The 12,830-nt window shown below is 41.7% G+C and overlaps 1 protein-coding gene across 1 annotated transcript in view; it reads right to left on the reverse strand.

The window, feature by feature from the left end:
* Positions 1–12,830, reverse strand: part of GRHL2 (grainyhead like transcription factor 2) — a 65,108-nt gene that overhangs the window by 22,512 nt on the left and 29,766 nt on the right. The window contains exons 8-9 of the mRNA XM_075415225.1: positions 9,926–10,020; positions 821–979 (exon numbers count right to left, since the gene is read on the reverse strand). Coding sequence (XP_075271340.1) covers positions 821–979; positions 9,926–10,020 — 254 coding nt within the window. The remainder of the gene's footprint in view (positions 1–820; positions 980–9,925; positions 10,021–12,830) is intronic.

Raw genomic sequence — 12,830 nt, forward strand, 5'->3', positions numbered from 1 at the left:
CGATATATACAGCTGACCATGACACTGGCAGACTCATCAAGGCATGATCTATGTTTTGCTGCTGAAAAATCTCACCAATTCCCACAAAGGAGTAGGGAAACCCATTATAAAAGAACCAAATTTTGCAGAAGAGGAACTGAGCAAAAACAGGTAAAAAAACAAAACAAACCAGTTACTGAACTTCAAAATGGGAATGAATAATAGATTTTTGCAGTTTACTTTTAATAAGAAAATCCTAGCAACATAAAAGTCTCATTGAAGCTTCCGAAATAACAGTATGTAATCAAGCAGGGGGAAAAAAAACACCAGCTGCATCAGTGGGACTCGGAGTTTTCCACCGTACCATAAAAGAGAGCTTAGCAGGCCTTTCTGAAAGGCGCATTTCGCTGTCCGAGACCTCTCCGCAAAGTTTACACATTACCTACCCTGGCTGTTAGAGCCAGAAAGAATAACATCATCAGATTGGTACTCGCATGAGCCTATAGTCAGCACTGACCTTCCAAGGAGAGATCTTGACGTCTGTGCTTTCTATGACTTTTTTGCTATTCCTGTATATCTATACCTATATACCTATAACATGTTGTCCTCAAACAGCCCAACTATTGCTCACAAGCTGAGGATCAGGGTCAAAAATATTTAAAAGCAGTAAAATAATTACATGACGATCTGTTAGATTTATGATATAGCTGGTCCAAATTCTACCATGAAACACAATTCTTTCAGGGAAAAAAACCACATTTAATTAGGTCTAAAATACAGCAATAATAAACAGTCTAACAAGGTTCCTCCTCTATCCATGGTAATTGTGCTTTCCACTTACCTTGTCGCAAAAAACCTTGATCTGGCAGTAGGCTCGGTGGATGGGTTTATTGCTGCGGTTATTGTAGCTGTACGTATCGATCTGAATCATCAAAGGAAGCCCTTTTACTCCTTTTTGTGAGGAGAAGTCTGTGCTCAAACAGTTCACTGTGATGAAGATCTGTGTGCCAGAGAGATTACTTTTAAAATGTGGTGCAAACAACTGTTACACTTCTGGAAACACATGACAACAAATAGCAACATAAAAGCAGATACCCCCTCCAAAAAAAAAAAAAAAAAAAAAATTGGATACAATCCACACTTTGGCAATTCATGTATTTATTCGTCACTTCTGTCCCAAGCCCGGTAAAGATTTCCTGCTCTGGGAAGGACAAACTTTTATAGCTTGTATTGATGCTTCAGTCTGGATCAGGAGTTCACATTTGAGGCAAAGCATGTGACCGTCCCAGCTTACGGTGCTTTGGTTCACACCAGAGAGGCAGAGCGCATGCGTTGGATTCTTTTTGAAAGAGCCAGACCAGATGATGTGTCCTAGAGCACGCCTCACACGCTCCAGCTGCTAATGGTTGCTCAGACTGTGGGAAACAACTAAAGATTATCCGAGATAAAACCTCCTAAAACGTATCTCACGTGGAAGTCAGGTCTTTAGCCCTGACTTGTTTCACTCTACATACCTGCTCTGTATGCTTGCACTGTTTGTTAATACAGATACAGCAAGATGATCTTTCCTTATTCCTTTCCAGCTGTCTTTTGTTCTGGCTTGTTATTCTGACAGCTCACAATCTAAATTCAGTGTGGCCACAGATAAAACCTACCCTTTTTTTATTTTACAACTTCTCTTTCACACTCTCATCAGCCACACCCCTTCCTCCATCCCATCAACAGACACTCCTGATCTTCACTTTAAGGGTCCTTCACTGTCCTTGAATTTCAAAAGTGCATCTCACTTTGTCCATCTTTCAAACTGGAAGGAGTTTCTCAAACATTTATAAAACTACACCCTACCTCTCCTCAAAAGTCCTCTTTGCCACGTAGCGTCCAAGCAACTTGACACTGCCCTCGGTTCCTGGCAAGCCCTGCCTGCCTTTGCTTCAGAAATCCATCTCATGCTTTCCTCCTACACCCACTTACATCTGTTGGTAGCCAGGAGTCACCTCCTGCCCTCTAACTGCCACCGGTACTATGGGACACTGTGTGTCTTGTCTGTCATGTGTTTGTACAGCACCTGGCAGAAGGGTCTCCCACCAGCAATTCTCCCAAGGACTATTTTGACGCAAAGCAAGCATTGTGAATTAAAATATCACTGATACCTTTCGGTCAGGACAGTGTGCATGAACCTTCAGAGATGAAACTGTATTAAAAATCCAGTTGTTCTTCCCACTGATGAATACATGCATTACATAGTAGTTTGGGCCAATTTATTGACCTGATCCTACTTATCATTTTTCCTCAGTTTAAAAATACAACAAAAACCCAGAACTTGTGAACTAGCAAAAAGGACAAAAAAAACTGCCCGTACATGCTTCCTGAACCAGGAGGATGTGAAATCCGCTCCAGGCAGAACAAGTACCCTTGGGAAAGGAAGATCTGCGAGGTCTCTCAAACAGACCAGATGCACACCTCGCCAGGCAGAGGCGAGGCCAGCATGGCCCTGGGGTCTGTGGGGATTCAGGAAGGGAAAGCTTGAAAGAACCCCTCCCCAGTCCACAAGCAGGGAAAAAAAAAGTTTGGGTGACCAGAATGCTAACATTCCAAAGAGAAAGGCGGCTGAGAATAGAGCAGGGTGCCGGCAGGGGGATACTTTACCCTAATGGCAGAAGTCAACATTACAGTCAGGTTTTTTATGATGGAGCTAGAGCAGCTTGTTTGCCTGACTGAGCTAATGGCACCTCTGCATTTCTGCTTCCGATTGTATCGGAGCGCTGCATTTACAAATGAAATAGTTGAACTTTAACTGCAGCGAAAGGAGGGAGGCGGGGAAGGGCCCTAGGTGAAACTCTGATTTCGAAGGTGATAGTGTTATTTCTGTTTCAAATTACAACTCGGTCTCCTCCAGCTCCAAAGGTAAGTGTGGACACGGGTGCATATGCCTTTGAAATATGACAGCCTGAATTTTTATTTGCCTTCAGACTCCTTCACAGTGCCAGGGCAATGCCTAAAAGTGAGTGCGAACACAGAGCAGTGGAACAGGGTCTGGCATAAAACAGAATCTGGTCTTGCTATATTTTAGCCCGTACTTCTGCACAGGGATTTTCCAAACTGTACGTTAAAATGTGAGAGAGGACGTGCAGGCTTTGCATCTACCCAGCAAGTCTGTGCATCTATCACCTTCGCTGCACAGTCAGCTGAAAAGTAAAAAGAGACATTGTCCCACCTTAATCAACTACATACACTGTGTGTCGTCTCTTCGGCTGCCTCCAGAAACACGGAGCAGAGCAGAAACGGCTGGGAAGACAGACTTTACTGTTTTAAGAGTCCCCATAGAGCAATAACAGATTATTCAGCATGAATAATAGATTGATGCTGTAAGATTCAATATCCTTGTCCTGACACTGTGATACATCAGGATCTCTCTGAGGAGCAATGACTGTACATTCATGTGCATGAAGTGTACTATACTTTCTGCCACATCATTTGCACCTCACAGATAGACTGATGGCTTTGAAATAACACAGACCATTTATTTTGGGGGAAAATTTCTGTCTCCACACAATCTTCTGTTAGCTTTCCTGTAAAGCACAACACTGACTTTGGAAAACATGGGGGGGGGGGGGGGGGGGCGGGGAGAGAGAAGGCATAAGTTCTGTTGCTTGAGTTGATCTTAGGGTTTTTTTTTGTTTGCATGACTGAAGATTTTCACCAGTTTCAACACCGTGGTGCACCAGGCTGCTGCAGTGAATGGGACCTGGGGAACCCTCTGCACAGTCCCCTTCTCTCTGGCCCAGCCCTGCCCAGAAACCTTCGGCTCCTCGAGGAATGCCGCCTGCTCCGATTTCACCTGCCTGTTCAAGCACAGCCTGCTTTGTCCTTTACAACCCTCACCTCTCCCTCCTTTGTATCTCCCCTGTAATGCAGGTACTCCCACTCTCAGCGAGACAAGGAGCAAAACCACCCCACACAAAGATTAAGTCCCATCCTACCGCTCTTGGAAGACACTCTAGCTTAAGAGCCTCCTTGCTCTGGTCTCTTGCAGGTACAGTTACATGGTTAGAAAATGTAGAGTTAATAGAAATGACAGTAGCAGGAGTAGAAATCACTGCACTTTTTTTTTCCTCCAGGGCCCTGTCTACACTTGACTTTAAACTATTTTAATGGATGTGACTACGGCTGTACCTGAATTAATTTACAAACTTTTTTTTTGCTGTGCAAACTAGATTTTAGCAATGTTTTGCTATCAGGAACAAGGTTGAGTTGTCATTATAGTGATGTCTTTTTTTTTTTTTTTTTTTTTAATGTCAGCGTATCTTAGATTAGAGCAATTAGCGATAGAGTTCCACCCATCTAGTCTCCAGCTCGGGCACGCCACTGGCAATGAAAAACTAATTTGGAGAAACATTTGGTGCCTGAGAAAGTTTCAAAAGTGGCCTAAGACAATGACAACTCTTCTGTTTGTTATACAGCATGTCTAGAAAAAGCACTCTCTTTTGGGGAAGGCACTCCTCCACAGTGTAGCTGTTATTATGTGAATTACTGTTTGTTGAAGACTGCAGAATAATTAGTGATGTACAAGACACAAACACAGCAACCTGCCTTAAGAGAAAGCGAGGCCCAGAAATGCATTTCCCCTTTTATCATTTAACCCAGCCAACAGGACTCCTGCTGCGGTGTCTCAGCTTATACACTTTAAAGGTCTACGGTTATGAAACCTCTAATATAAGTCTTTTATTACTGTTTACATTTCTGGCTCCCATCGTCCCAGAAGAAGCCAAGGGCAGAAGGGAGGGAAGAGTGTGTTACAGCAAAAAATCAGAAACTTAAAGCAATTTCTCTACTGAATACTGGCAATACGTCGAATCTATGCCTGGGTGATGGGTCTTTACCAAATCCTGTTTTAAAGGGGTTCATCCCTCCAGACTGTAACAAAGAGTTAAATGACTTGTCTCTTAAATGACTAACGTGAATCCCATCGTTCCTCGTATACACAGAAAGTGTGGTTTTATAGTTTCTCCTGCCAGCAGTTACCTTATAAATCCTATACAAAGGTAAGACCTTTGTTTTACTTCAATACAAATGTCTCCAGCAAATGTTTACACTACTCTTTTGAAGCTTCCTCAACCCACACCACACCCTGGCAACTACATAAAAATGCTATTTGCCTTGAATCCCAGAAGCATACTTACCAAACCATTTGTATACACTAAAATTTCAACATTATTTGTTACCACAAGTTAACTCTTATTTAATATTTACACATGTGTTTGCATGCATGACATATATATTAAAAAATACATATGCATGCGTACACACACAGACATGGTTTATTAAACCAGTTGCCAAGTCTAATACTACATAACTTCTGGTACTAATTCCCCCATACAAAGTATCTTCCTTCAAATTTTGAGAGTGGAGAAAATACTAATTTCGTCCCTAATGAAACAAAATTTGATCTAAAGTTAGGAAGGAAATTAATAATTAAGAACAAAATAATTCTTATCCTAGTCAAAGCTTGTTCTAAGTATTACTAGCAATGTTAAAGAAATATGGATTGTCACAATACAAATCACTGACAGACTGTGCTGCTCTATCAGCTTGATTTCACAGTTGTGCCCACTGGAATCATAGCTCACTTCAGCCCACAACATCTAAGAACCTAATCCTGCAAATCACTCACTCATTGAAAGCACAGCTTATTACTGTATGGGCTATGCCAAAACTCATTAAATAACTGGAAAGGTTCCCAGAGGCTTCAGCATGCTTTGGATTAAAGATCTACATTTCAGTTAAATATAGCAGGACAATGATTGCACGCAAATATACACAACAACTGCACAGCACACAACTACTGTACACACAGAAAAGTATGTGCCAGCACCTGCCCGAATAACAGATCCGCCAACATGTCTGTTTACCGCATGTCCACGTTGCAGCACTTTGCAGAAATCAGTATTTTCTTGGTATCACTGAAAAGTATTTTTTGTCTGTTTTAAGATGACATTATTCCTTAGCAACTCTTCACTGAAGTCACCCCTTTGAATTCAAGGTTAAAAAGTGCTTTCCATAAAAATATACAATATATTGTTTCAGAATAACATAATTCTAACCAATAAAAATTAGCTAAGTATTAATCAGAGAGAAGACATATCTCAGAGTTAGTGTGATTTATGACAAAGATATTTGATTTATGACAAAGACATTCTCCTTTGACTAGGAGAGTTCTGGTTCTTAATAATCTTTCTTGCAAACTAACTTCTGCCAGCAATCAGACTGCAAGCAGGCAGATGTGGGTCTACCAAAAATGAAGCTGAGCTCTGTGTTCAAAAGCCTCCACTAGAACTTTGTGAACCAGCCAGATGCTGCAGCAAAATCTTCCATAGGGCAACAGCAAAGCAAATAACTACCTTCTAGCATACTGTAAAAAGACTTTTAAAAGATGGTTAAAGAGTCAACCAGCTCTTGTTAATTGGTGTTTGTTTCCTCCCCTTTTTTTAAAGAACTCCTTTAAAAATACCAAACATAGCATTCAGGTTCAACCAAAGGGAGCCAACAAATCACCTTGCCCATAACTGTTAGATATTGATATACAGAAGTAAATACCGGAGTGAAACAAAGATGGACTGTACAAACAGTGCTCTTCACTTCTTGCCTCTGCTTTCTTCTTGCATGGCATTTTTGCCTCAAGGCAGCATAAGGAAGAGTTCGACATGGCTGTAGACCCCTCCCCTCATTTCCCTGCGTCCCACTCCGAACCACAAGCCCCACAGTGACCTCTAGCCAATGGCCCCAGCAGAAAAGGACGTTGTTCTAGAAAAATATAGGGATGTGCCGGGCCCCAGCTCTGCTCTGCCACAAGGCAAGGGGACTGACTGCTGCTGTCGACCAGGTACAGCAGCGGAAACACTAGTGGAGCGGCATTTCTGACTTTGGTGCTGTTCCCTTAGTCCACAGAAAGCAACGGTGGGATTATTCCACAGCTGAACACCTGCTTTACAAGATTGCCTCTTACATCGAATTGTTTTGCTAGGCAGCAGCTGGAAGATGAGGCACCAAGCATGAGGAGCTGGAGCCAACACCCCAGCTCCCTTCACGTTACTGAGGCGACAGAGAGGCCTCTGCCTGTGCTCTGAACGCCTGCTTCTTCCCAGCAAGATCCAGCTGAGGTGCTGCCATACAAACCCTCAGCAGACCCACTGGTAACGGGCAGACTATGGCTGTCACACCCATGCTGCTATACCCTCAGCCCGAAGGGCCTCCAGAAGGAGGGTGCTGCTCCGCTTGAGTGTGGGAGCAGAAATCTGGCTTTAAACCAGCTGTGTTCCAGGTGCAGAAGTGAGAAATCTGACACTCCAGATTAAGTCTTCCTAGATGCAGGTTCAGGCTCCCAGGAGAGACAGGGATATTTGGTTAGGTGATTTCTGCTGCTTCTGTTTGGTTTTTTTCAAGACTGCTCCCCTGCGTGCTTCTAGCGACGGGTTTGTTTTCTGTACTTCTTCCCGGGCCAGTAGAGTGCTTCACCACATCTCATCTCAGAGGCCCAGGAAAGAACTGCTCTGTGCCGCTTTTGTCTGACTCAGAAGAGAAAGGTCTTTGTGCCTGTGAGGTTAAGTTTTAATCTTGAAATTGTGGTGAAAAGGGAAAACAACACTGAGCAGAAACAATACAGCCAGTTTAAAGATCACCGTTCAAAAAAGCTTAAGAAAAGACAGTCTGTAATTAGGCCTTGAAATTCTTCATCTCTCTTCGATGAGGTAATTGCTGGAGAAATAACAGCCTTCAGTGACGTGTCTCAGAGTCCACACAGCTTTCAGACACCACAGGGGCATCCTATGGGAATCCCCAGACGCAGCGCAACTGGTTATTGTATTTAAGACTCCGACAAGAACAAGCATGTGGGTACGTGTACACTTATGCAGGGAGGGAAACACTTTAGTGCATGGTGATAAGCTTACAAGTACAACCTGATTTATGCTTGACAGCCCAGTACCAAAGCACATTATGAATCCTCTTACTTTTATCAATACATTTGCAGTTCAAGCTCCTGAAAGATCAGATACTTGATAACTACTTCCCAAAACAAATACACATAAGTTAATTTGCATTTTAATGCCTACTTTCTGCAGAAATACCAGTGGCTTTCTTAAACTTCACTCATGACACTTTTAATCCAGCAAAAAATAAGAGAGTCGTTATTTTAAAATCTTACTACGGTGTATTTCCAGTGCTCATTGCGAAAGCTGTGTTCTCAATGTTCTGGCACCCAAGGCAGGAGCAATGTGAAAGGTGTGAGACTAGAACAAAATGGCCAAGAATAACACCTGACATTAGTGGATGTGACCTTCTTGCTCCTAGATCAACATGCTGTCTTGTTAAGTCTGGCTTGCAGCTGCAAATGCAAGTGTGTTAAAGAACTGCCAGCCCTGGCAGCAGGGATGGTAGTAGCCGGTGGGACGAGACTGCCATGGTCAGCCCCAGTAATGCTTCCGTGTAAAGCTCCTTGGGAAAATCTGTCGAGTTGGAGATCCCAAACCTGTGTTTGCTCTATTTGCTTGCATAGTGATCACATGCACACAATGCTCTTCTGTTGTGACTGCAGAGGACAACATACCACTGTGTTTTGAAATGGAATCACATAATAGGGAAATATCTGGGGTGGTAAGAATGTAATCTTTACAAAAGTAAATATAGCACCACTAGTAACTGGGACAAGTACAACTCTGTTTACCAAGGCCAGCTTTTGAAACAGCTAGGCAGTTTTCAGAACTACTGTCTTTTCTTTAGTGCTCTGTTCTTTTAAAATGTGCACCAGAGATGAAAATCCCTGTTACTACAAATCTCAGCACCTTCGGTCAGCAAGTCAGGACAGGGAGTGTTAATGCTACCACTCCATGCTCTATATGATCTCTCTAACACTCTGTTAGAGATGCAGTGGGGAATCCTGCGTGAAGATGTCTCCATATTTGAAAGGTCCTTAACATTACTTGGATATTGGGCATTTTGTATTCAACATGAAAACAGTATCAAGGAGATTGCTAAACTCAGTCGTGTTTGCTGTTTATTATTTCTACAGCCCTGAGACTCCCGCTCTACCCCCGTGCATTTTACCCAGCCTATTTCCCTTGTTGTTTGCTTTCCAGGGGCCAACAACTTCTTATAATTACCAGCAGCTTTTCATTTCTCCTACACTATTCCATGCAGCTGAAACACTCTGCCACCATTCGGATAACTTTATCTGTAAGAAACTTGTTAAGGCGCTCTGCTGTTCTTGTTCATAGGTCCACTGTAGCAGGCACATCCCCAAATGCAAAACCCCATGTCTCAGGGTATTTGACCATTAAAAAAAAAAAAAAAAAGAAAGAAAGAATGCACCAGACCTCAAAAACAGCCTTCAAAATTACATTTTACGGACTTTCCAATTGTAAGGACAGTCTGTGTAATATTATAAAAAATAATGGCACAAACACAAGGGAAGGCATAGTCTGTCTTACAGAGTACTGATTATTGGAGATGTTTATAGTATAGAAAAAAGTTGATAAGTTAGAGAAATACAACATTCACCTTGTTTTCTACACTGCCTTTTCAAGTGGGAAAAAATGTTTATTGTTTCTCAGGCTGGTCATATTTTAAATGGAAAAATCACTGAGAGGCCACAAACAAGAAACTACGTTGCGAGAGCCCTGCAGGTTTTCATCAGAACTACACCGCCATTTGTCAGTGCTACTGGTGTGAACGCAGTACCATCCCGCCAGCCGTTACATACCGTCTCGCCTTTTACAGATGGCCAGAATCCCCACGGTCAGTGAAAGACCACAGTTTGCCTGGCTTTGCAGAGACTGAGCTCCCTCACCTCCACCCACCCTTCTTATTATTTGTTAAAAAGGAAAGAAGTAGAACAGTGACTAAGGATGGACCGTACTTATAAAGAGATACCAACTGCATGGCTTTTCCTCACCTTTGCCTCCTCATTGACATCCCAAGTAAAGGACACAGCATTGAATGCGATTTCTTCAATATTCCCAATGGTATTAAAACTCTCCTTGTAGTCAGCTGTAAAAAATAACAAACAAAAGACTCACGAAAAAGGTTTTAACTTTCTCTTTTACAATTCATGGTATATCCTTGCTTTTCCAGCTGGATTGTCTAACACATCAAAACTATCTCTTGTATTATTTATGTTGAATTATTAATAGGCTTAATTGCAAAAAGGTAATATACTGCAGCTTGAGCCTTATGCATAGTATACCACTAGCTAGTGTTCTTGAAAAATAATGCTTGCTCTCAAAAAGGAATCAGCGTGACCGTAGCAGGAATGAGTGGATGCATTCATCAGCTTGGCCAAGGCATGGCCAAAACTGGAAAATTAACTAAAAGCTACTGAAACATTTAAAGGAACTGTTCAAACCTTGACATACATAAATGACATTATGGTAAATCCTAATGCAGCTTTCTAAAAGCTAAGACCTATAATTGGATGAAACAATAAGGACAGTACATTCCTTGCCCAGCCATTTCAACTTTCCCAGGAATTACTGCACTGGATGCCGGATCTCTATTTAAAGAGAAAAAAAAAAAAGAACTCACACATACCAACACAAGCCGAACCTATCTTCAAAGTATATGCGATACTAAAGTAGCAAACAAACAAAACAAAGTATTTTTGAATTGTCTCACTACAAAATCTGTACCCTCTTCTCACTTCTTTCCAAAGGGCCGTTCATATCACCAATAAGTTAACGTTTCAGAAGGAATGCAAAGCTAGAGAGAGGAAGACCAAATTTCATAGGTGATCCAAACGCCCCCAATAATAGCAAGGGCAGAAAACCATGTAAGACAGACAACTTCCAGGTCTTCTTTATAATCAAAAAGAGAAACAAGCCCCCTTTTTCTCTCTCTTTGCTAGCCAGTTTAACGCACTTTTTGCTGACAGATTAAGAGAAAGAGTAGGTTTGTAAGGAGGTAGTATCTGCTTGATTAAAGGAACTTCCAGATTCTTCACACAAATGCATCAGATCTCTCTGGGACATACACATTTCCTCATAATTCCTCCAGGGCTGCGATTGAACTCTGTACCAGAGGGTTGAGATTACGTCTTGCGGCAATCTTGATCTAATGTTTGCCCAAATCTGCGCTTCAGAAGCACACTTATTCTCAGCTTCGTAATAAGTTATAGAAAGAGGATGGTTTTGTATTCTATGACTATTCTTTGGACGCCCAAATGGTTTCAATACTCATTTCTTTTGCCCTTCTAAAAATAAACTGTTGGTGTCTAAAGAACAACTTCTAGGTAATAACTGTTTTAAAATCATTTATAACAAAACCACTGCTATGAGAATTATTTAAACATTTGAGACTTGCAATCAATATACTTTTCTTCCATCTGAAATGTAGGGATGCTGGCACTTCACTGGGCAAGTAAAACTGTGTGCCTGGGATACATGAATGATTTTGGATACAGTAAAAATTGACTATTCTGACCATAGGGACAGCACAAGGTATTTGGTGATGCAGCAAGCGAACATGGTGTTTGAGAGGGCAGGAAGGCTTTTCATTCCCATTGTGAACTCAGACCCCCTTTCTAACTGAAGTCAATGGCTTCACTATCTAAATTTATTGTGGGAATGCATATCAGAGGAATTAGAAAACATGTAAGTAGTTTAATACTCGTGTGCACACATCCACCCACCCCTTAAATTTATGATTCACCAGAAAGTGCCTTGTGCAACTGACTGCTGCATATGGGCGTGCTGTGTAGGTGCACTTTGGAAAGACACGAACAAGATGTCTTGTAAAGACACATGTTTTCTTCTCCTCAAAGGCTGCCAGAACCTCGCATCCCACCAACCCCTCCCTTCCCCCAGCACATGCCTCCACTTCCTTAATTGCCATACACAAATCTCATGGAATGTCTATGTGACACACTGTTTAAAAGCAGAAATGCATCCTATTCCCCTCAATTTACAGATAATTAAAGAAGGATCCTCAGTAGATTAAGAAAGCATTTACATCCAAGGATATCTGAAAGCTGTTAGTGTGACTACAGTTTTTCCTCTTCTGTTGCTCTGAGTTACCAGAAATAGAAAATTAGGATTCTTCAATATGCAAGAAAACAGCTCTGCAGGAATTATTTCCTCTTTTATTGGGTAAACAGCATATTAAACAACAAAAAATTTTCAACATTAAACACTAATCATTTGCATGCATTACATACCATTGTAGTAGTTTTTGTATTGTGCACATAAATAATACAAACTATCCTGCAAAAAAAAGTGGGCAAGATTCAGGAGCACAAATAACCCCAATCTAAAGCTTGCACACCCACCCTGTATGTCCATGTTTGAACCTGTTCCAGTGTCTATCAAATTATAGTACTGATTCTAAATGATCAGTATGGGCTGCAATTTAGTATTGTATTCTTTATTTGGCTTTATTTTAAAAGAAAAAGCTAGTGATCCAATGTCACAGCCCAGCACTGTGGAAAAGTCAGCTTTTTTTTTCCCCCCCTCACTCCTACTAAAAACAGTGAAAGTGCCTCCCTCCTTCTTCAGGAAAAATCCATAGCAGCACATAGCCTAAATTCTGGAAAACACCTTTCCTTCTTGCTTAATAAGCATCAAGTCCTCAGGTTGATTCCTCAAGCACTAAGGACTTGCTTACATGTAAGTACATGCTTATCCTATTAACTTCAACGCATCTTCAGACCCAGTACTGCAGCTAATCCATTCAATCCTCCCTCCTCCCAGGAGGTGCATCAGCCAGCACACTAAACAAATTAAAGCAGTGACCCCTGCATATCTGGAGTGAGGGAACAAGTCACTCCATTTCCTCTGATCTCCAGAACATAACTGCAGGCCAGAAGG

The sequence above is a fragment of the Opisthocomus hoazin genome, chromosome 3, assembly GCF_030867145.1.
Source record: "Opisthocomus hoazin isolate bOpiHoa1 chromosome 3, bOpiHoa1.hap1, whole genome shotgun sequence".
Classification (NCBI taxonomy): domain Eukaryota; kingdom Metazoa; phylum Chordata; class Aves; order Opisthocomiformes; family Opisthocomidae; genus Opisthocomus; species Opisthocomus hoazin.